The following is a 23,989-nucleotide window of genomic DNA, read 5'->3' as shown; positions in this document are numbered from 1 at the left end:
TATGTTAGATAATGTGATAATGTAATTAGCTTAAGAGAGGAATAAGTGATTTTGGATTATATGCCATTTGATAGACATAATAAAAGTCATATTCAAACGTCGCGCAAGTATAGAGATTGTTAGAATGTTTAGTATTGTGAAAGATGGAGAAATATGAATTGATCAGGTTTTTGGTGTGTTGTAGGTAAAGGTTGTGTACAGAAGAGAAACAAATATAATTTAAGCACTAACTTCTCTATAGTCACATAACTAGTGAACGTGTGAGACAATAAAATGTACCGACTAAACATTTTTGATAAACAATAACTTCTCTTTGCACTTATATTACATGTGATGTAATATTAAGTAATGTCAGTTTTAGTTAGTATTGAAGCAAAGTTAAAGGGACGATTAGTATAAGAGTATTTGATATTTGTATTATTCTATTCAATAAATAACCAAAGTATGGTATGGTTTAATGTAAGACTGGTTTAGATTAAATAATATGGTTGATATTAAGTAAGTTTAATAAGGAGCGTGTCATATAAGTGTTAGGTTCTAGAATGAGTCCAAAATTTAAATGACAACCTTTAACAATAGATAAAAATAGGACTCTAAATTAATATATTAGATCCTAAATTTAGATTAGTTAATCTTATGATAAATGTTTATATCAACCCTTTAATAAAATCTATGTTAGTGATTTTGAACAATATTTTTGTGAAAATAAACTAAAAAATAATATGTTAAAGAGAAAAAAAAATTTCAAAAAATTACAGAGATTTGCTAAGGTCAAGTAACTGATAAATCATTCCCGATAATATAGCTCACCAAGGATATTATTATTAACTAGGTGACCGGCCCGCACCCTGTGCGGACATAAGAACATGATCGGTCCGCATCCCGTGTTTTCTCTCGGTCCGTACCTCACGAGAGGGAACACAGTAACGTAAGTATGAAGAGGCAGATATTGTGTGTATGTATAATTGCAACGTCACAAAATATTTTGTGTGTTTACGAAGATACTTTCATTCAAAAAATAGAATAAATAGTGTATAGTTTTAGAAGTAACAGATTTTATATTATCATTAATTAAAATTGTATTGTATATGTTTCGTAATTCTTTATTTTAGGTGAATAATATTATTTTTCTATAAATAACAAATATTTATGTAGACATATTAAAAGAAAATATAATAAAAATCAAAATATTTTATGAAGTACATTCCTCGATAAAGAAAGCAAATTCAATTAGAAACTTGCAAAAAATTAAATAAATTTTGTAAGCAATTTGACGGATTAACATTATTTGATAGATTTGTAAATTTCTAAATTTTATTGAACATGAAATAATATTAAATTGACATACCGTCATCGGTCTCCTAACTCATTACAACCCATCTAGCAAATACAAAAAATTAATAATTGCAACAGTTTATTCATTTTAAAATTTGTATTTGAAAAAAAAGTAGATTAAAATTACGTACCGTGACTACGAAATATTCTGAAAAACTTGTTTGTAGACAACATTCAATATTTTTGTCTGCGGCTTCCTTTCTTTACCAGTTATTAGGATTTTTAATCCAGATCTCGACTTAACTCTTGAAAGTGCAACTTTGCCTTGCATTTTGTAAGCATTTTATAAATTATTTTAAAATTATGATAAATTTATTCTTTAAACAACGATAAATAATTTAAAAATAATATTAATAAACATTTTTGGATTTTGTAATATTTAAAATAGTTATTATATAATTATATTCGAACACAATTCATCAAATAGAGTATAAAACTATTATAATTATCTTATATAAAATTTCGTTCATTGTATTTTATAGTTTATAAATTTTGAAAGTAATAAATAAAACATTATTAATCTTTCTATAATACTTCCAAGGTAAAGTGGGTGGCAGAGTCGATGAAAGTGGGTGGCAGAGTCGATTCATCAAGTAGCATATAATACTTCCAAGGCAAGGTGGGTGGCAGAGTCGATGAAAGATGAGGAGCCTTTGCGTCTAAACACATTTTTTTTAGCACACAAGCAGCATCGTCGTAATACCTTAATAGTATGAAAGGAGAGATTTGTGAATAATACTTTAAAGAATGAAAAGAGAATGTTTGTATTTTAAGACCTTGGGTGTCTCATATATATATATAGTCGATTTATTTCTCATATTAATGACGCACAATATTTTGCACAATAAATAATGAAATCGTTTAAAGAAAGATATTAAATGTGTATTGTCAAAAAATGATTTGCATATGATATGATTTTAACTTGCGCAAGTAATCCATATTAGAAAGGTAAGTTATTAAAAACAAACAACTTAATTAGAAACATCAAAATATTTTGTAAGCAATGTAATAAATATGATATCAACATGCGCAAGTTTACCGTTTGAATAATAAGGAAAGTTTTTAATATTTGTCTTAATTCTAAATCTTTTCCAAGGGTAAACTAAATCGGTAATATTTAATGATTTCAACTTCCGCAAGTAATCCATATTGTGAATAAGTGATTTGCATATTTAATGATTTCAACTTGCGCAACTAATCCATATTTGAAAGGTAAGTTATTAAAAACAAATTTTGTCAATAAGTTATTTGCATATTTAATGATTTCAACTTGCGCAAGTAATCCATATTAGAAAGGTAAGTTATTAAAAACAAACAACCTAATTAGTAGGGGTGGACACTTTACCCGATATCCGAAGTGGCACCCGAACCCGATCCGAAAATGCATGTCAAGTTTTTTATTTAAAAAATTAACAAAAAATTACATCCAAATTTTTTTTAAAAATAACTAAATTAATGCCTTTTTAGTTTTAAATTTTTATGTCTAAATCTATTAATCATTCAATCTATTAAAAATAAAAAATTAGTTAACTGAAAGTTATTTTTTTAAATATATGAAACTTGAGAAATGAAAATTTTAATATTTTTTTTCAAAATCTAAATATCCGAACCCGATCTGAAATAACCGAATCCGAACTAAAAATACCCAACCCGACCCGAAGTACAGAAATACCCGAACGGAATCTACACCTCTATACCAAAATACTCGAAAATCTAAAATACCCGACCCGAACCCGAACGGGTACCCGAACGCCCACCACTACTAATTAGAAACATTATAATATTTTCTAAACAAATGTAATTAATATGATATCAACATGCGCAAGTTTACTGTTTGAATAATAAGGAAAGTTTTTAATATTTGTCTTAGTTCTAAATCTTGCCCAATGCTAAACTAAATCGATAATTATTATCTCATAGCTATATATGAGTTTAACGAAATCGACAATAGTTTTGGGCTTGTCTATATAAGCGATTGATTAAAATAAATGAAAAATAAAATTCAAAAAATCGACTAATAGAATTATAACAATTTTTCTGAGAAGCTCTATATTAATGCCATGTCAACAGAAATCACTAAAGTGACTTCTCTTTTAATGTATAGGAGGATTGCTTTTCATTCCTAGTCAATTAAATATAATATTAACCAAAAAGAAAGAGAAATCGAGAGAATAAAATCCAAATTGTAAAGCGAGTAAAAATCGAAAGTCGTATATATATCACCCCTAAAGAAAACCTCGAGTCGTTTTACTGGAAAATTGAAACGTAACAAGAAGAATCCTTCAGCAGATTCAGTCAGAATCGATTGAAAGGTAACATGTTTATCGCCTTCTTTCCACGATTCAACTAGCAAAGTTTGAATTTTTATTTACCGTTCGTTCCTCAACAGCGACGCTTCAGTCTTCAAAATCGATTCTTTTTTTTTTCTTCCACAAAGGTTCTTACTTTAAACGTAACCAGCGAGGGTTTTACGGATTCAACAGTGTCAAAACTTCAGATCTTATCAGGCGATCGTTTTGTGTTTACCATAGTTCTAAAAAGGTTTAGTTTTAAAATCTCTCAGAAGATGGGAAGTAGCAGTTCGAAGAGTAGGATAAACAGCACGCCACAGCATCCTTCTGGGTTTCAGCAAAAGAATCATGACAAAAAGTATTCACTCATCGGCGATAACTACCGTTCCACTGATGAGGTAACCATTAATCAAGGCAAAGATTCTTGAGAGTTTTTTTTTTATTGTTCTTGATATGTTTCTTTGAATGTCCGGTTATGATAATTAGGTTACTGCTGCTCTTTTGCAAGCCGGTTTGGAGTCATCGAATCTGATTGTTGGTGTAGATGTCACAAAGTCCAACGAGTGGACAGGTGAAAAAACCCTATTTACATATTTGAATATGTAACTTTTTAATGTTAAATGTTTCTGACTTTGGTTATTTGATTTTACAGGAGCGAGATCATTCGACGGGAAGAGCTTACATCACATAGGACCAGCTCCAAACCCGTACGAGCAAGCTATTTCAATCATTGGAAAGACTTTATCCTCTTTTGATGAAGATAACTTGATCCCTTGTTATGGCTTTGGAGATGGTAATGTTCTGTCTTTTTCTCTTTCTTTTGTAGACAAAGAGGAGTAATGGTTGTTGTTTTTGTGTGGTTGGTGCTTGTAGCTACAACACATGATCAGGATGTATTCAGTTTCTTTCCGGATGATGCATTCTGTAATGGGTTTGAACAAGTGCTTGCGCGTTACAGAGAGATTGTTCCTCAGCTATGTCTTGCAGGTCCGACTTCTTTTGCACCCATTATCGAAAGGGCTATGACTATTGTGGAGGAAAGTGGAGGGCAGTACCATGTTCTTCTCATCATTGCTGATGGACAGGTAAAAAAAAAACTAAAGGCTTTTGCTTTTTCGCTTTTATCACATGATGAGGTTACTAATTAGATAATTATGATGTTTGTAAGGTGACAACACAGCACGGTGGACTCAGTTCACAAGAACGTAAGACCATTGATGCTATCGTTAGAGCAAGGTAAAAAAAAATTCTTGATTATTAGTTTCATTCAACATTAATTAGATGATGATGAGCTTCTTGTGATGATCTTAAATGCGCAGTCGGTATCCATTATCGATAGTTTTGGTTGGTGTTGGAGATGGTCCTTGGGATACAATGAGACAGTTTGATGACAACATCCCCGCTCGTGCCTTTGACAACTTCCAGTTTGTGAATTTCACGGAGATTATGGGGAAGAACATTGATGCTGGAAGAAAAGAAGCAGAGTTTGCAGTTTCAGCCTTGATGGAGATCCCTTCTCAGTATAAGGCCACCCTCGCGCTCGGCTTACTCGGGTATAAGTTCTCATTATTATAACCCTCTGCAACTAATGTAATAATTGCTTTCTCTAATAAAAACAAAACAAAAATGATCTTGTTTCCAAAATCTACAGACGGAGAACTGGAAACTGTCCAAACAAGACTGCTCGTCAACCACCAATAAGTGGTTGTAATCGATCTGTGAGCAAGAGCTCGAAAAGTTCTTGTTCAAGTAGTGTTACCTCTGCACCTCCTACGTCAACTGGTAGTAACGAAAGCCAGGTTTGTTCATTTCTATATACATAACTTTCAGAGAATGACTTAACCATGTATATTAATCAAAATCAGTTAACCATTGTTTTTCGGATTGAATTTCAGGTTTGCCCGATCTGTCTGGTTAAAACAAAGAACATGGCATTCAACTGTGGACACCAGACTTGCGACGAATGTGGAGAAGCCATTCAAACCTGTCCTATTTGCCGCGTCTCTATTGCAGTTCGTATCAAACTCTATTAGTAGTAGTAATTTTTCATTTACTCTCATTTTCACTGCTATCGGATTGAAATGAGAATGCAGTAATTGGTTTTGCACCTTGGTTGTTACAAGCTTTACCGTTTTCTTTATAAAGAATAGGTTGTTTTCATGATGATAACATGTATTCTTGTCATGCAAGTCTGCTTTTGTTTGAACTAGGTGCAGTTGACATATCAAGTCCAAACCAAACTAAAAAAGCATTTTGTAACAACATTTGTTTTACTGACACAACATATATTCATGGCTATATTGACTAAACACACATTTGTTTATGCTGACGGAACATAAATTCATGGCTATATTGACTAAAACACACACATTTAGTTGCATCTAGTAACATACATTTAGCTCATACCGATAAACCGAATATTGAGGCTTGGTTTGAACTAACCTTACCCGTCGCGGGGCTGGAGGGTAACAAGCAGACCGTTCTTCATGTACAATGTAGTGGTAAGCTTGGGAACAACGGTCTGTCCTTCCACAACTTTGATCTTATACCTCATCAAGATAGCTGCAGCCACCATTTTCATTTGTGTGTAAGCAAACTTTTTGCCAACACAAAGTCTTGGGCCTGCATTGAACACAACGTACTTGAACTGATCTCCACTAACAATATTTCCTTCTTTGATCCATCTCTCTGGTTTGAACTCTTCCCATTCTTTCCCCCAAATCGATTCTATTCTCCCCATTGAGAAGATGGAGAAGAAAACCCTAGCGCCTTTCTTTACCCTTGTCCCATCAGGTAATGTGTCGTCTTCTAACGCTTGTTTCATCTCCATTGGCACTGAAGGGTAAAGCCTCAGTGACTCTGTCAAGGCAGCTTGCAGATACACCATTTCGTTAAGCTCTTGCGCACTGAACGGTTCATGTGTTTCTTGCGGCGCACGTTTTCCATGAATCTCTTTGATTTCGCTTAGGATTCTCTTCTCCACTTGGGGATGGTTATGAACCAGCCAGAAGAACCAGACCAGAGCCACCGATGTGGTGTCTCGGCCCGCGATGATGAGACTTGTGATGAACTCTCTGAAGTACTTGTCTGAAAAGTATTTCCCTTCTTCTTTCTCGTACTCTCTCTGCATAAGGCGTGACAAGAGATCAGATGAATCATCGTTCAAGCTCCTTAGTTTCCTCATCTTGTTCCTCTTCTCTCTCACTATCTTGTTAGCAAACGCGTGAACAACTATAACCGCTTTTTTCAGCTTTCTCTCAGACCCTATCCCTAGAAACCTCATTGCCTTCCACACAAAAGGAGGCATCAGAAACCTAGCGAGCGTATACTCTGTAGCTTCCTCAAAAGCCTTAGCAAAAGTAATCTCCGGTAAGTCCACCCCTAACGATCCTGGATCAACCCCAAAGGCAGAGATACATATGTTGTCGAAGGTGAAACGAACGAGCACGTCTTGCAGATCAAAGACTCTCTTCGAAGTAGCCATCTTCTCCATCAGTTTCATCAGCTTTTTCTTCACAAGATCTCTCATCGTAGTAAACGTGTGCTCCAAGAAACGTGAAGAATGCATCTCAGTTTTCGCCACACGTCTCTCTTCCTTCCACAGCTCGTCGTCAGCGTTGAAGATCCCATCTTCAAGAAGATCACGAAACCTCTCCCTATAGTACTCCCCCTTCGGGTAGTTTTTGAAATTGGTTTTGAGAATGTGTTCGATGTTTGCAGGATTTGCGGTCAGGATACCGTAAAACCCACCGAACCAAACTCCCCTGTAATGAAACGTCCCACCGGCTCTGACCAGGCTTCTCGTGCACCAACCAAGCAGATCGTCTATGTTTAAGGCTAACACGGGTGCCATCTATGTTACATGGAAACAGAAGCGGATACGTGGAAGCGGAAGCGTAAGGAAGCGCAGAATCGAGATTTTTTAAAATATTTGGAAGCGGATACGTGTTGGAAGCGTATATCCATATATAAAAAAAATTATATATATATATAAGATTTTTTAAAAAATAGGACTAAAAATTATATGATTTAAATTTGAAATAAAGCATTTATTCATTTATAATAACTTTGAAATGATTTTATATTAAAACTGTAAAATACACATAAATGAAGTTTACAAAAATATATTATATTAATTATTTTCAATACTTCATAAATAATTGACACAATATATTTCAATATGTGTTATATCTTTAATAAAATATCTCAATGCATAAAAATAATTTATAATATTAGTTTTAATATTTGTAGATTTCTAATTCTATATCCATTACTATTTTTTTTTATTTAATATAGATTAAAAACTATGGTTTTATATTTGATTGATATATATTGCAATTTTTTAAAAACAGAAGCGTGATTCCAAAACGGAATCGTAAGCTTCCAACGTGTTTTTAAAAATAATATTTTAGAAGCGTTTTGGAAGCGAGATTCCGCAAGCTTCCACAAGGTTCCGATTCTGATTCCGGTTCCAAAGCGGGAACCGGACGTCCGATGAAGCTTCCGTGCAACATAGGGTGCCATTCCCAACACTGGCCACATCACTGGCCCGCCTTTGCTCAGTAACTTCTCACGCAAGTAACTAAGAAGAAAAAGCCCTATTAGGGCTAAAGCCACGTCCGAGAACTTTAAATGAGTGTATACCCATTCCACCGCAGAAATCAACAAGTTCATCTCCATGAACACAAAATAATAAACTTTTGGGAATGAGTTGTTATGGAAGAATTAGGATGGCAAGGGAAATAAATAACCAGTTTTATTAATTGATCACAAGTATGTGATTCACAACCAACTTCATTAGTCCCTACTAAACTGTATTAACTCTGAGGCTTTGTAGCTTTTCTGAATAAGGAATCCTTGTCATAATAGAGGGGTTAGCTGTTGCAGGTTATTGATTATATAGCTTATCATAAAATGTTAATCAAGTAACAAAACCTCTCGTGTTTCACAAGAATGCATTCTTTTGCTGATTTTATAAACCATCCTGATTTGTATAGAGCAATGTATAAACAAAAGTTTATTGCAGAACTAATTTAATTATCTATACGCCTTAGATTGTTATGTTACAACAAACGCAATTCTATATAAACTAGCTAAAAATTGGTTCATACATCCGCACTTACTTTTATTACAAGATTTATGGAATATATATGTTTCGAACTAGAAACAATATCGTTCATGTATGATGATGTATCATCGAACATTTCATAACCTTCAAACTAAGTACTTTGAGGTGAAGAACCGACAATTCCGTTTCATACTCTTTAAACCAATAAATTACAGTAATTCATCTTGAATATACACATGATATTTCAAGAAAAATACACATATGTCTTGCTCTTGCTTTTGAGATGTATTTAGTAGAAATGATTTTGTTTTTCTGCTGCTAAACACATATTAGAATTGAAATGTATCTGGCAGATCCTAACTCCCAACCATTTAAAGCGAAGGCGTAAGCTAGACATTACGAAAGCAGTAGACATTAATTATAGTTCCCTTTTTGTTGTTTAATGTTAAGAAGGTCCCCATACTTTACCATTTATAAGATTAATCTAGTAGAGATCGACCTTAATAGAGTATATGGTTTTGTAGCAGATCATGACATATAGTGGAGAGTATTAAATAGTGGTTACAACAAGACCAGCTATTAGGAGAGCGAGACTCCAAAATCTTCTTGGTTACTATTTATAAAGATTATCTAACCCTTAATTAAATCCCCTAAAATGGATTTTCTAGCCTTCAACCCCCACTTTTTTTTTTCTTACTTACTTTTCTTTGGAAGTTTTCTATATTCAAGTTTCATTGTTAGTTATGGTGTAACTAGAACTTTTAAATGAGCCCGTGGATTCATCGCATATTATTCAGTTCATCTGAGATGCGATCATGCGAAGGAGTTAGGTGTTTTTTTTTTGAAAAAATGGGAGTTTAGTTCTTAACAAGTTTAGTTCAGCGCTCTCAACTTTTACCTCGTTGGACTTTTTGTTTCATATCCAATTCTTTGAAATAGTTTTCTTTTTCTTAGAACAATTGATTTATCCCAAGTTCTGTAACTAAACTGACAACTGCATAATGAGGTAGTCAATTGGCCATGCGATACGTTGGATCAACTTATTCCTCACCATATTTTTGGCCATTTCATAATTTATATAGACTGGCTCCTTGTTTTACACTATAGTTTAACACATCAAATGAATATATGTTTTATAAAAAAAAACATTTGACATGGCCTACAGACTCATGAAAATCATTATTTACACTTCCAATTATGTGAACTATGTGCATTATATTATCGTTTCACCTTTTGTCAAACATATTTAATTAAGTTATTCCTACTTGTTAACAGTCAACGCTCAAACTTAAACTTTTTAATAAGAAAACATTCATATTTTATCATGCATATGGCCACTTGTGCACAAAATGTAGTGACTTGAAACTTATATCTATTATTGATTCCTTTTCGTCAAATAGTATAGTAACTTATTAAACTTGGTTTATGAGGTCGTGAATCGCGAGACAGCACACGCCACAAGGTAGTCCAAAATAATATCGTAGTCCACTAATATATATAACATTTGATTTATATGCACGTATGACGTAACATTAATATACTTGTAATCTTCTGCTTAGATATATATATACGCATATACTTGTCATCTTCTACTTCAACCACCCTGCAGTAATCGAGATATACACATATGAATCCATATTTTCGAGATGATACGAACTTATATAGGGATCCATGAAATTCAACAATTATAGTGAATTCAGCCAATCCTCAAGTTTTTGGTGTAAGGTCGCAGTCGGAAAGTAATCTTCTCCACTAAATATAGAGAAACCAAAGCTTGGGCCACCCGATTGTAAGATTAATATCTATCCGTGAATAGAAAAAGGACTATATCATCATGAGAAATGACTTTCTGGTAATAAGACGAGCTCAAGTTTGGCAACTTGCATGTCTACTTTTCATTCCCACGGTCACGAATACGTGCCAATGTATGTCTCAAGTTTTTTTTTTTTTTTTTTGGTAAAATGTATGTCTCAAGTTTCTCCACTTCACGTACACAAGATGGGTTTTCTCATTCCATTCCTTTCTAAAATGTGTGATTTACAGTCTATGTATCTTTCCGACCATGCATCTCAGTAACAGAAAATAGTATAAAAATATTATGATTAGTTATACAAGTTTTAAGTGATTCATATAAGATGTAAGGGGTTATATGTAAAATACAAAGTAGAACAGCTTATATATTTTATCTTTCAATTCATTATATATACACATGTATAACTATATACGTATTTAGATAATGAAAATAAATTGTAAAATTAGTCGCATACCTTCTGATTTGCAGTGTGGTAAGACCTCTGATCATTGATCTCTCTCAAGAGGCCCCTAGCTGATGAGATATAGGTGTTTATGTACATAAGAAAAACCATAGTGAGTAGTGATGAATTCGCTAGTTGTAGTCCACATTTTGTATTGATCGGGTCTCCCATCTCCTATGCCGAAAGGGGATATACATAATAATTGTTGGCTCATAATACAGAGTGTTTCCGTATTATGTTAAATCGTAGAGATTCAGATCCGCGTCCTCTAAACAAATTCGAGGTTACTCTTGAAACAAAAGTTAGTGGAAACACTTGGCTATATATTTTAGTAAATACAAGTCATCTTTAAAATAAAAGTTGTTTGACAAAAAAAAAAGGTTAAATATAGCTACTCTTTTAGATCAATTGCAAATCCCTAAAACTATTGATCATATTTTGATATACCACCAATGGTGAAAATACTTTGGGAAATAAATTATTTTTTAGACAATATTATCTTAGTCGATCGATCATACAAGTCTGTATAGCCAATTGGTTGTAATGACGACTTCCCTACACTCGCAGTATTGTTGGTTGGCATTTGGCAACAAGTATTAAAATCATAAAATGTGTGTTTGGTCTTAAGTCAACATGTTAGATGCTAACGAATCAAAACTGTACTTGTTTGACCAAAGATAATTAATTTATGATGCAATTTTTGTAGAACTATTTACAAGTTGCAATTAATGTGATCCATCTTTGTCCTGTTTTCATAAGTCGCCCCTTGTTTTATTTGTCGGGTTTTCCAAGTCTTCTGTAATATTTTCTAAGTTTTTTTCTTCCTTAGAAAATGAATTGTTACTTTATTTCTTATGATAAAATTATAATTCTATTTTTGTGGTCAACCATAGAAAGATGAAATTTCGCTTTGTGTACTCACAATTAATGGATTACAGTCTGTAAGTGATAAGCAACAAATTAATGTTATCCATTCAATGGTATAAAACTTTGAGAGCTTTTAACATTCGACCTAGCAGATACCCATTTTGTAGTTAAGTTACTACTGGCTATCGTACGAATTTAACTACTACTATATGTTAAGTATAAATTAGAATAGCTCCAAGTCACTCGTATCTCTTCTGAGTTTGAATCCCAGTAAATACACACGTGTTTGTCCATTCGTAGGCATAAGTAAACAACAAATTCATGTTGTCATAGGCCTATAAGGCTATAAATTAATTTGGATTTCAGCTTAGAGAAATCTTAGTTGTTAATAATAATATAATAACATTATCTTAATGTTAAATATGTCTTATCCACTGTCACGGCACTTTTGACTTCTTGTTTCGACGTAACCTATTTGTTTTGAAAATCTCATTAAATCTATGATTAACTTCAATTTCTTAACTGAAATTTTTAGCTTCACATAAAAGACGGTTCTTACCAATTTTTTAAAAAAACTAAAAATTGTCTATTAATCGAAAAGTGTAAAAAAAAAAAGTGAATTTATAAGTTAAGAACTCCGGTTAATACACCAGAGTTAATCATCTTCTAAGGTTCATGAATTTTTGCATGCCAATATAATGTATGTTATTCTTTACATGTAAACAGTCCAAACATAGTTTTAAAGTACATTTTATCTGACAACCAATCACAAACCTATATGGGATCTAAAATACATCACCCCCATAGATTCCCCCAGGTTTCAAGGTTTCACAGTCACAGGCACTCAGGCAGCATCTTCATTCATACGCCTGAAGAAACATGTGCAAGTCCGTCCACTTGTTCAATTTTAATCCATTTGAGTGACTTATTATTTTTAGTTATAGCATTATTACCAACATTTTTTTTTTCTACTCATATTATATCACACTCTTTTTTATAAACTGCCGGTTAAGAAACGCCAAAATGGTGTTCGCCAAACATGTAATAAAGCAATAATTAAAAAAATAAAATTTATAAAACGAGATCTTTGTAAATTGAATAATTATCCGGTTTGGTGACGGAGACCTTCCAACACTTGACCTCTCCGTCAAGACTTCCACTAACGATTGAAACGACACCGTCTGACTCCGAATCTTTAACCGCTGCAAGCGACTTAACCGGTTTCGTGTGACCAGAAAGTACCTCCAAGCAACGGTAACTACCATCGATTCCGCGCCGCCAAATCCTGACCGTCCGATCAGCTGATCCACTTATCAGCAAATCAGAGACGTTGAACAAGCTAAGTATTGCTTTGTCGTGTCCCCTCAAAGCACCCCTCACCGTCATGTAATTGGAACTATCCTCTCTCTCCCAAACCAATATTGACCGGTCACACGAGCCGGAGAACAAGACCGATCCGTCGTCGTTTAACGCCAAAGCATTAACCGCCGATTTGTGCTTTTCCAAAGTCGCAACTAACTCGTGTCGTTTCGAGTCCGCGGGTTTCGCCCAAACCCGAATACGCCTATCAGCGGATCCAGTATAAACGGTGCCGTTAGCAGAGACAGCAACGGCGTTAACGGCGTCATCATGAGCTTTGATTGATTCCTTGCAACGAAGATCAGAGGCTCTCCATATCTTCAATGTCTTGTCCCAAGAAACGGAGTAGATGAATCCGTTATTGACGGCGAGAGCGCTAACGGCGTCAGCGTGTTCGATCCAGAGACATTTTCTATGACGGCGAACCTGAACGTAGTTTTTGGGAAGAGCGAAACGTCGCAAACGGTCGTTTAAAGTTGGAAGCGTCGTTAACTGTTTGTAACCGTTTTTCGCCGTTAGTTTCCAAACTCCGATTTTACCGTCCTGATGAGCAGTGAAGATTTTATCACCGGAGAAACCGACGGACTTGACGGATCCTGAGAAAGGATCGTGACCGTTGAAACTGTCGAGATGAGCACACATGTCGCGATCGTAGATGCTGACTTCGTGTCCGGAGACTGCGAAGAGATAACCTCCGTTGACGGCGAGACAAGTGACCGGGAGACTCCGTTCCCGGAGTTTGAAGGAAGAGGTAACGGAGTGTGAGACGGTAACGGCGAAAGTCTCCGAGGGGATTTTCTGAAGAGAGGGAACGGAAGGGAGTGTCTGGAGAGAGAGACTGCTATGGAGGCTGCTAGAGCCGGTGGCTTCGCTGAGTGGTGACGACGTGGCGCTATCGGTGGAGTCCAGATGCTTCGGAGATTTTTGTGTTCGTTTTCTCCGGTAAGAATTTTCTGATTCGAACAGCCGTGAAATAATCCTCATTCTCGTTTGAGTTTCTTGTTTGGTGATAGTGAGAGAAGTTAGCTTCGTGTAGGTGAAGGTGCAGGTGCAGGTGCAGGTGCAGGTGCAGGTGCAGAGATGAAGAAGAGATGTGTAGATATATATAGAAGCGCGTCGTGCAGGAGATATTTTGCCACGTGGCAGGTAAGTACAGTGCGGTGTTTCGAAATTGGTCGGAATGATAAGTTATTAGATAGATTACTTCTTCTTTAGCTGTCCCCACAAATTACTTCGACGACTCACTGTAGGCGCAGCATAGACCGCAATAAGGTGAATGATTTCCATCCCAATCTCCACCCGTGCATGAACAAACTGTTCTGACGATTCTACGACCGTAAGAACTCCAACATTATTTCTCCACAAGAGCCAAATACCTCCACTTTGGCCAACTGCATCCACCCGAAAAGAGTTATCAAATCCTAAGCTCTGACAGATCTTCATCGCCTTATCTCCTCCCGCATGAGTCTCGAAAAGCGCAAGAAAATCTGTGTTGAACTTCTTCAAAATATACCGAATAGATCGTCTGAAATTGGGTTTGTTTGCCCCCCGGCAATTCCAGAATATGCAATTCATCATCTTTATGATTTTAAGGTCTAAGAGAACTACCGGGGTACCCTGTTATGCAAGGGACAAAACCCTTCCATCTCCCTGCGAGCTCGTCTGTATCTCCGAGTCTCCTTGTTCCATCTCGCTGGTGATATTATCCATCGGATTTGCCAGTTCCTCATCTCGTAACTGCAGCGGTTTCTCTGCAACCCCAATTGCCGCCGCATTTTCTCTGAATAGATCAACATCTCTCCCTGCATCCAACCTCTCCACTCTCAGTCTCTTACCAGACTCCAATAGACTGATCTCACCTTTGGTCGGGCCAAAAACCAACCCTCGAGCGGGCCGATTATTCAATTTTTTGGGCCTTCCCCGTGGTCCCTCTCCTGTCTTCTTATCCCCAGCCCACTTATCTTTGTTCCCCACTTTCAAACCCGTCATTATGTTTGCTTTCCCGCCAAAGATCATAGTCTCTTTGCCACGCGAGATTTCCTTACCTCTGTTTCTATCCACATTCATATCCTGATTCTCCTTGTTCTCTTCTCCCACAACAAAATCTTCCCGTGTTTCTCCCAAGTTTGTGTCCATCTCCAAACTCCCGTATTTATTAGATAAAGCAATCTCTGCAGTTTTCCCACCGTGAGCGATCTCTTGGTTCTGACTTGCCTCTCCACTAGTTTCACCCATCACGTTCTCTGTCTGTCTGGTCCGCATCTGCGACCCTCTCCTTGGTCCCTTTACCCGAACAAAACCATCCTCTTGCATTTGCTGTTCTTGTCTATTTTCCAGTCCATTCTTGGCCTGCGGCTCTGCATTTACGGCCAAGTTAGCCATTCTTTCCGCAATCATCTTGGTAGGTGGGGATTTTAATACGATCTTGAGATTAGATGAGAGGTCAGGAGGGAATGGTAGACTCTCACCAGACTCGCTGGCTTTTGGAGAATGGATAAACGAGCTAGCCTTGGTGGATATGGGGTTCAGAGGAAATACATTCACATGGAGAAGAGGAAAGGATACTCGGAACTTTATAGCGAAAAGGTTGGACAGGGTCTTGTGTAGCGCTCAGGCACGGGTAAGATGGCAGGAGGCGGTCGTTGCTCATCTACCTTTCCTCGCGTCAGATCATACACCACTATATGTGCAACTAGAGCCTGAACAGAGAGTTAATCCTAGGAGGAGACCTTTTCGGTTCGAAGCTGCATGGCTTAAGCATGAGGGCTTTAAAGAGCTACTCTTGGCGTCTTGGAATGGGGATATGCGCACTCCTGAGGCTCTTCAGGCCTTAAAAGTAAAGCTTAAACAATGGAACAAAGAGGTATTTGGTGATGTGAAGCAAAGGAAGGAAAAGTTAATGAAGGATATCAGAGAAATTCAGGAAGTTTTGGAGAGGAACCCGACTGATGACTTGCTGCAGAAGGAAGGGGTTTTACAGAAAGAATTTGATATTGTTCTTGAGCAGGAGGAAGTTCTCTGGTACCAGAAGTCACGCGAGAAATGGGTAGTGTTTGGGGATAGAAATACAAACTATTACCATACGAGTACAATTGTTCGGAGGAAGAGAAACAGAATTGATATGCTGAAGGACGATGATGGTAGGTGGATTGATCAGTCGGAGGAACTGGAAAAGCTAGCAATAACCTATTACAAAAGACTGTACTCAACGGATGACATCAGTTTAGACACGGAGAAGCTCCCGCGGGAAGGGTTTACGGATTTCACAAGAGAGGAGAAAGAAATTTTAAATAAACCTTTTTCTGCAGTGGATGTTGAGACTTCGGTTCGATCGATGAGCAAGTTCAAAGCTCCAGGTCCAGATGGGTTTCAACCTGTCTTCTACCATGACTCATGGGAAGTAGTGGGTGAGTCAGTCACGAGGTGTGGGCTAGAGTTCTTTGAATCAGGAGTCCTCGCCGAAGGTATGAATGATGCAATGCTGGTTCTAATCCCAAAAGTCCTTAAGCCGGAGAGGATTATGCAATTCCGTCCTATAAGCTTATGTAACGTCTTGTTCAAGATAATAACAAAGGCGATGGTGTTGCGTTTAAAGAAGCTTATGCCAAATCTCATTGGTCCAGCACAGGCTAGTTTCATTCCTGGCAGGCTCAGTGCTGATAATATTGTGGTGGTACAAGAGGCAGTTCACTCGATGAGAAAGAAGAAGGGTCGCAGAGGGTGGATGTTACTCAAGTTGGATCTCGAAAAAGCATATGATCGGATCCGATGGGATTTCTTAGAAGATACTCTCCAAGCAGCAAAACTCCCAGAGATGTGGATTCAATGGATTATGCAGTGCGTGACGAACCCGGGAATGAGTCTATTATGGAATGGAGAGAGGACAGAGGCTTTTAAACCGCAACGTGGACTTAGACAGGGAGATCCTCTATCACCATATCTCTTTGTACTGTGCATGGAACGATTGTGTCATCAAATTGAACTCTCTGTTGCCAAGAAAGAATGGAAGCCAATAAAGCTATCTAGAGGTGGGCCAGCATTGTCCCATGTTTGCTTTGCGGACGACTTGATCTTGCTTGCAGAGGCATCAATATCCCAGATTCGAGTGATTCGCAAAGTGCTGGAGAGATTTTGTGGAGCTTCAGGACAAAAAGTAAGTCTAGAGAAATCTCTAATTTTTTTCTCTGAGAATGTGCATCGGGATTTAGCGGACTCCATAAGCAGGGAAAGTGGTATAAAGGGAACCAAAGAGTTAGGAAAATATTTGGGTATGCCTGTTCTACAAAAAAGAATAAACAAGGAGACGTTTGGCGATGTAGTTGAGAAAGTGTCTTCGAAGCTGGCTGGTTGGAAGAGGAGGTTTTTGAGCTTGGCAGGGAGGATAACACTTACTAAATCTGTTCTTGCGTCCATTCCGGTGCATACAATGAGTACTATAGCTCTTCCGGTAGCTACACTGGATCAGTTGGACAAAATTGCTAGGTCTTTTATTTGGGGAAGCAATGAGGGTAGCAGGAAACAGCATCTACTCTCTTGGGAAAAGATCTGCAGACCAAAGTGTGAAGGTGGATTGGGAATACGTTTGGCAAAAGAAATGAATATTGCCTTATTAGCAAAATTGGGCTGGAGGCTGCTTAATACGCAAGACGGATTATGGGTGAAGATACTGAGGAAGAAGTTCCATGTGGGAGAAATAGATAATCCATTGTGGCTACAAACACGGGGGACGTGGTCGCCAACATGGAGGAGTTTGATGATGGGGTTACGTGAGGTTGTTATTCCGGGAATGGCTTGGGTGACTGGTGATGGCAGTCGGATTCGCTTCTGGAGGGATAGATGGCTGTTGAAGGAATCTTTGTCTGAGTTAAGTACGGTCGAGGTACCTGAAGAGAGATTAGAGGAACGGGTTTGTGATTTATGGCAGACGGGAACAGGTTGGATACAGGAGAGAATCGAATCTTATATGTCAGAAATGAACCGTCTTAGGTTGGCTTCAGTAGTGCTTGATGAGGTAACTGGCGCTAGAGATAGAATGTCGTGGGGAGAGAGTAAAGATGGCTTATTCACTGTGAAGTCAGCTTATACTTTCCTCACAAGTAACACGGTACCGAGGCCTAATATGGAAGCTTTGTATAGGCGGGTGTGGAGTGTCATAAACCCAGAGAGGGTCCGGGTGTTCTTGTGGTTAGTAAGCCATCAGGTGATCATGACGAACATGGAACGTAAACGCCGACACTTGAGTGAGAATAGTATATGCCCGCTGTGCAAAGGTGGAGATGAGACGATACTCCACGTGCTTCGGGAATGTCCGGCGGCTGCAGGGTTGTGGATACGACTTGTTCCTAGAAGTAAACAGCAACGCTTCTTTACCCTGCCCCTTCTAGAATGGCTATTTGAGAACCTTGCGAAGAGAGAACCGATCTGGGGAGACTCATGGCCCACGCTCTTTGCTTTAACAGTTTGGTGGTGTTGGAAATGGAGGTGTGGTTACGTGTTTGGAGATGAAGGGAAGTGTCGCGACAGGGTTCAATTTCTTAGAGAAAAAGCTCGGGAAGTGGTGGTAGCGAATGATAAGCTTAGTGGACGCAGTCGGGGGAGGGAACGTGTGGAGAGGCAGATATCTTGGCAGAAGCCACCGTCCGGATGGATCAAAATCAATACTGATGGAGCATCTAAAGGTAATCCGGGTCTTGCCACGGCAGGAGGAGTTCTGCGAGATGAGTATGGAATGTGGCATGGAGGCTTTGCGCTTACTATTGGGATTTGCTCCGCCCCTATGGCAGAGTTGTGGGGAGTATACTATGGGCTGTGCATAGCATGGGAGCGTGGTTTTCGTCGGGTAGAGCTGGAAGTGGATTCAGAGAGTGTGGTGGATTTTCTTCGGACAGGGATTAATGATTCTCATCCCCTGTCATTCCTAGTACGTCTGTGCTACGGCTTCATAACAAGAGACTGGATAGTCAAGATTTCGCATGTGTATAGGGAAGCTAATCATCTAGCCGATGGATTAGCTACTTATGCTCTTTCTTTATCATTTGGTTTGCATGTTTTCGAGTTTGTTCCTGATAGCGTTGGTGCTATTTCTTTAGAGGATATTAATGGGGTATCGAGACCTCGGCAGTTTTGCATGTAATTTTATATTTTAAATAAAAAGTAGGGGACTAATGTCTCCTGCAGCTTACCAAAAAAAAAGATAGATTACTTCTTCTTTTTTGGTTAAATTTAAAATTGTGATACATTTTGTACTTAAAAACAAAAGAGGGTATACTGATAAAATTAAAAGAAAATAGTCAAATCTGTAGCCAATGGTGTGTTTGTGGGGGTAAAGAACAAGAACTCAAAATCAAAAGAAAAAGAAGAGGACCTATTGAGTTTGCGTTACAGCATTGATGAGGTTGGAAGATAGCGCATGGGTCAAGGAGAGAGTAGGACCCAAACAATATAATGAGCCAGTTCTACCATTAATATGATTATGAGGTTTATGAAAATGTTGGCGCACTTTTTAGTTTGTTGAATGATTGTGATCAATGGTAAGAGTAATAAATGGGTGTGAGTGCATAAGTGGGAACTTGGAGGAAACACGAAAATGATTCAAGAGACTGGTCACGTCGTTGCTGGAAAGTTGCTGATTAAAAATAGAGACACGATGAGTGGGGCCAATGTCAAAACCGAGCCACATTGAATAGTTGTAACCAAATGGATAAATAATTGATTTTCTTTTAAAAATCACAAGTAGACAAGTCGGTCGTTATCTGGAGTGGACTGGGAAGCAGCTATGAGAAGAGGTTGCCAGCCAAAGAATAGTGAAAGGGTAGTAGGAAGGCTCATGCAGTCTTTCTCATATGTTTCCAAGAACCTACAATTTGATTTGTTAATGAAGAGAAATATCGGCTGGCTTACGCGAACTGCCGTCTACCATATGGTGTAACATAGCATACGAACAATTTTTTTTTTTAATTGACCCATTAGAAACCAACGTGGCCAAGAGTTACAAACATAATTAAGCGACTGACTGAAATAATCACACATATAGGTTTGCTTCAATTTATCAGATTAGAAAAATTGATTAAGAGTAAAAATGATATTTGGAAACCACAGTTTGCATAAATGATAAAACACAGCTTGTCAAACTAGATAAAGTCTATAATTGGTAAATACTTCATCTCTTTCATAAAGATGTATGTTTTAAGATTTTTACACTTTTTAAAAAACCATATCAAATTTTAGTTACCAATATATTATTTTCCGATATTAGTTATTCCTACAACTTTTAACCAATAGAATTTTAATAAACACAATTATAATTTTTTAAAATTTACAATTTACAATTAATTTATGCATTGAAAATGTAAAAGATATATTTTTTTGAAACAATTTTTTTCTAAACACATGGATCTTTTGAAAAGGGAGAGAGTACAAAACACGAGATGATCACCTTGCGAGTAGAAAGTAAAATTTAGAATCAAAACGGCGGTTTATAAACATTTGGTGTATATTTAATTGTCAAACGATAATTAATGATAAAATTATATACAAACCAATGAAATGATTATTTTTTTCCTGCGCTAAAATTATTTCAATACATATTTGTACTACTATTCTTTGTATTCATAGAATTAATCAGAAAATACTTATATTCATTCATCTTTCTTGTCTACAAATAAGTAGATTACCATTCTCATTTTTGGAACTATTAAATAACATTTTCCCCCAATTTATATCATCTTACCCATTCTCGAATTTGGATCTTGCATCCATAATGCTCAAGACAAGATTCAGTCATTGAGCTTCTCAGAGAAGGAGAAGTCATATATGTGCTTCTCGCGTGATATAACAATGCTTTTAACCCTTTTTTTTCTTTGTCAAAACATGCTTTTTAACCGTTTCCAACTCAAACCTAAACTTTGAATTTTGGCATCACATAAGAAAAAAAAACCTGCCAACTTTCACTGATGTCATCCACACACATTATAACATGCATTTCAGTTGGCACGTTTTAGATGATCATTTGAAAATTTATCTTTTAAACCGTTGAGAAACCCTTCTACGAATATTGAATATCCGGACGGTTAGTAATCGTGGTACTTTCTCTATCAAGCATAACAGAAATCAGGAGAGTGCTTTGGATTTTTGATATACGCTACCCCATATACGGCGTTAGATTTTGATAAAAAGGTCCTAAAGAGAGGAAAAAGATTGAGAAAGCAAAAGAAAAAAAAAATATTGGTTGAGTTAGGAGTTAGGACCAAAAGAGTAAGACACCAATATATGACCCGTATGCACTACGCGTACGGCTCTTTCTTCACTCGTTGATGGGTCCCTTCTTAAGTGGAAGATCCCCAAACCAAACGGAGAAACTGGCCTATGACCATACCTTTTAAATTCTATCATGTAAATTTCTTTTCTTTTAATTTGTGAAGAGAAATCTTGTTTCCCACACAAGTTACTGATGAATATTAGTGGAACTAGTACCCTTTTTTTTTTGTAAACTAGGTGTCTGGATCTTCGGCCCAAATAATCCCCTAGGCCAGGGACCAGTCGACGCTAATATCGCAAACATTTCTTCCAACAAGAACTGAGCTAAGAATTCAGTAGAACCTACTACATGCACTAAACCAGTAGTCCAACACAATGGTGGAACTAGTACTTATTACAATTCTACAATAATGATCGACCATATGTTTGCACTTTGGAGTCTCGTACTACTCTGCTTAACATAATTTAGATTTAAAAATCAATCATTCAACCAAGATTAAAGCTTAAACAAACATTTATTCCAACTCCTCTCCTTTTTCGTTAGAAATTCGAGAAACCTAAAAGACATAAATATGTTGATGATTACTTTTTATGTCGGTACATTTCAAGTGGGATCTGTTTTACTACTTTATTATCAACCTAGGATTAACAGGCACGCCGCACTAATATCGCTTTCTTTGTATTACATGTGAATTATCATAAAAATGAGGCTGATTTGATCAAATTCCATTTAATCTCTCATGAATCATCCAATTATGTTTTCATCTGACAAATAAGATCATATTCAACAAATAACGCAATCTACAATTGTTACGTATTCTGCATTTCGAAAACATGGACATACTGCTCAATCCGTAATTCTTTATTTTATATTGCTAAGGAAAGTTTAATTTATTTTCAGCTTATTTCAAGGACATCGTTTCTCATAACCAAGGAGAAATAAATTACAACATGATCATCACAATATCCATATATATAAATAGTCTTCACTCAAAAATGATATTCTCATGAAAATACACACCTCAGAAAAACAAGAAAGAACCGACGATGGATGTAACACCCACAACGACCGCAGAGACTCCAAGAGCCGCCGCGCCGCTGTCAGCAGAATCGGCAGAGCCTGAAGGTCCATTGCTACCGTAGGAGGAGTCACTTCCTAGAGGACCAGCCACAGCTACGTCATCATCACCAGGAGAAGCAGCTGCATCGTCGTCGGTGGTTCCAATGGTGTCCTCGGACACTGGAGCTTCGACCTCAGGTGTGGAAGTAGATGGAGCTTTGGAAGGTGACGCTGAAGGAGACGGAGAGGAGGCAGCTGCGGCGAGGCCAAGGACGGCCAAGAACACGAGGCCAAAAACTACAACAACGTTTTGGCGACCCATTCTTCTCTCTGTCTCTTTCTACGTCGCTCTTTTTTTTATTTATTTCTAGGGTTTGAGGTTTAGAGATTGTGATGATTGGAGAAGATTTGTGTTTGATGTGTACATATAGCTGTTTTGTGTGATAGTTTTTTTTTAGAAAACGTTACTACGATGGAGGAATACCTTTCAATCCAATTTTGATCGCTGCCTAAAAATGGGTTTACTAAGATAAACATTTTTGAATGGTAACATGCCAATGAATTGATTGGATACGGAATTCTAATTTTGTTTTCATTGATTGATGAGCCGGATAAAATGAATGTTCACAGTATGAGTTAATGTTATGTTATAGAAACCTGATATTCTAACTTCTTATACATTAAAAAGAACGCATGTAGAATTGTTTTTGATAAGCCTCCAAGTACTATCCCCTATATATTAATTGAGGAACATTTGAAAAGATGTAACCTCAATTTTGTATTAATTAAAAAAGACCCCAATGCATAGGTGGCACTCAATTAGATAGTCAATTACTTTCAATTGAAAAATAAGTAGGTCCACATTCGATTTTTATATGTTGTTAGATACATAAGTTGGTCAAACTATATGATATAATGATATGATATGATATTTTCTTTCCTTAAATAAAACCTACGGAATTACCATAAATGACTAATATATATATATATGACAATTAATGATTTAAATAATAAAGATTTGACAACAATTTATATCTCCTCCATCATTTTTTGTTTAATTTTATATTATTAAAATAAATTAAACAATCAAATTAGCTATAAAAATAAAATTTAGATTTTTTCGTATATGTTATATTTTGAATTTTTAAAAACGACAATAAATGACTAAAACTATTAAAAATTAATGATCAATGGTTTAACATTTTTATTATAAGAAGATACACATGATTTTAAAACCATATGAGTAAAAAATATTATTTAATAATAAAATATATATATATAGATTAAACACTATATACCATAAGATTACATAAATATTTTAATATTAAAACTTTCAATGAATTTTCAAGAACATTTATAAATTATAAACTTATTAAAGATTTCAAATTGAAAATTTTGTTATCGATGATTTAAATATTTTGTTATAAAATGATATGAATGATCATAGAACCGTATGATTATAAATTCTTATTTAATAAATAACTATACAAAATATATT

General features: G+C 36.5%; 5 protein-coding genes across 7 annotated transcripts; 1 reads left to right on the top strand and 4 right to left on the bottom strand.

Moving 5' to 3' along the window:
* The first annotated feature begins 3,453 nt into the window (after positions 1–3,453).
* On the top strand, positions 3,454–5,848 carry LOC103839072 (E3 ubiquitin-protein ligase RGLG5). 2 transcript variants are annotated; one of them, XM_009115561.3, is made up of 9 exons: positions 3,454–3,647; positions 3,843–4,024; positions 4,113–4,197; positions 4,279–4,419; positions 4,500–4,711; positions 4,795–4,862; positions 4,946–5,179; positions 5,278–5,425; positions 5,522–5,848. In XM_009115561.3, the coding sequence occupies exons 2-9, from the start codon at positions 3,902–3,904 to the stop codon at positions 5,657–5,659; spliced, it is 1,149 nt and encodes a 382-aa protein (XP_009113809.1). In that variant the 5' UTR covers positions 3,454–3,647; positions 3,843–3,901; the 3' UTR covers positions 5,660–5,848. The 2 variants fall into 2 exon arrangements, with proteins under 2 accessions (XP_009113809.1, XP_009113808.1); XM_009115560.3 differs by having other exon boundaries at positions 3,493–3,647; positions 3,899–4,024.
* LOC103839074 (cytochrome P450 86B1) lies at positions 5,849–11,029 on the bottom strand. Of its 2 annotated transcripts, none has more exons than XM_009115562.3 (2): positions 8,151–11,029; positions 5,849–7,479 (listed from the first exon to the last, which is right to left on the bottom strand). In XM_009115562.3, the coding sequence occupies exons 1-2, from the start codon at positions 8,304–8,306 to the stop codon at positions 6,070–6,072; spliced, it is 1,566 nt and encodes a 521-aa protein (XP_009113810.1). In that variant the 5' UTR covers positions 8,307–11,029; the 3' UTR covers positions 5,849–6,069. The 2 variants fall into 2 exon arrangements, with proteins under 2 accessions (XP_009113810.1, XP_033135656.1); XM_033279765.1 differs by having other exon boundaries at positions 5,849–7,472; positions 8,144–11,026.
* Positions 11,030–12,785: 1,756 nt separating this feature from the next.
* Positions 12,786–14,240, bottom strand: LOC103839071 (protein JINGUBANG). The gene has a single exon (XM_009115559.3). It carries the CDS (start codon positions 14,157–14,159, stop codon positions 12,888–12,890), a length of 1,272 nt encoding a protein of 423 aa, XP_009113807.2. The 5' UTR covers positions 14,160–14,240; the 3' UTR covers positions 12,786–12,887.
* Positions 14,241–14,375: 135 nt separating this feature from the next.
* On the bottom strand, positions 14,376–15,557 carry LOC117127804. The gene is made up of 2 exons (XM_033278473.1): positions 14,814–15,557; positions 14,376–14,675 (listed from the first exon to the last, which is right to left on the bottom strand). Exons 1-2 carry the CDS (start codon positions 15,555–15,557, stop codon positions 14,376–14,378), a joined length of 1,044 nt encoding a protein of 347 aa, XP_033134364.1.
* Positions 15,558–22,272: 6,715 nt separating this feature from the next.
* On the bottom strand, positions 22,273–22,904 carry LOC103839070 (anther-specific protein BCP1-like). Its single transcript, XM_009115558.3, has one exon. It carries the CDS (start codon positions 22,811–22,813, stop codon positions 22,454–22,456), a length of 360 nt encoding a protein of 119 aa, XP_009113806.2. The 5' UTR covers positions 22,814–22,904; the 3' UTR covers positions 22,273–22,453.
* Positions 22,905–23,989: the final 1,085 nt, after the last annotated feature.

This window comes from Brassica rapa, chromosome A09 (genome assembly GCF_000309985.2).
Source record: "Brassica rapa cultivar Chiifu-401-42 chromosome A09, CAAS_Brap_v3.01, whole genome shotgun sequence".
Lineage (NCBI taxonomy): Eukaryota > Viridiplantae > Streptophyta > Magnoliopsida > Brassicales > Brassicaceae > Brassica > Brassica rapa.
Note: the sequence above shows the minus strand (reverse complement) of the source record. Positions and strands in the feature narration are given on the sequence as shown.

Coding starts and splice junctions, on each gene's coding strand:
- LOC103839072 (XM_009115561.3), top strand. CDS start 3,902: ATGGGAAGTAGCAGTTCGAAGAGTAGGATAAACAGCACGCCACAGCAT. Junction 4,198..4,278: donor AAAGTCCAACGAGTGGACAG/GTGAAAAAACCC, acceptor TTGATTTTACAG/GAGCGAGATCATTCGACGGG. Junction 4,420..4,499: donor TTGTTATGGCTTTGGAGATG/GTAATGTTCTGT, acceptor TGGTGCTTGTAG/CTACAACACATGATCAGGAT.
- LOC103839074 (XM_009115562.3), bottom strand. CDS start 8,306: ATGGAGATGAACTTGTTGATTTCTGCGGTGGAATGGGTATACACTCAT. Junction 7,480..8,150: donor TGATGTGGCCAGTGTTGGGA/ATGGCACCCTAT, acceptor CATGTAACATAG/ATGGCACCCGTGTTAGCCTT.
- LOC103839071 (XM_009115559.3), bottom strand. CDS start 14,159: ATGAGGATTATTTCACGGCTGTTCGAATCAGAAAATTCTTACCGGAGA.
- LOC117127804 (XM_033278473.1), bottom strand. CDS start 15,557: ATGGCTAACTTGGCCGTAAATGCAGAGCCGCAGGCCAAGAATGGACTG. Junction 14,676..14,813: donor GCTCGCAGGGAGATGGAAGG/GTTTTGTCCCTT, acceptor TATATTTTGAAG/AAGTTCAACACAGATTTTCT.
- LOC103839070 (XM_009115558.3), bottom strand. CDS start 22,813: ATGGGTCGCCAAAACGTTGTTGTAGTTTTTGGCCTCGTGTTCTTGGCC.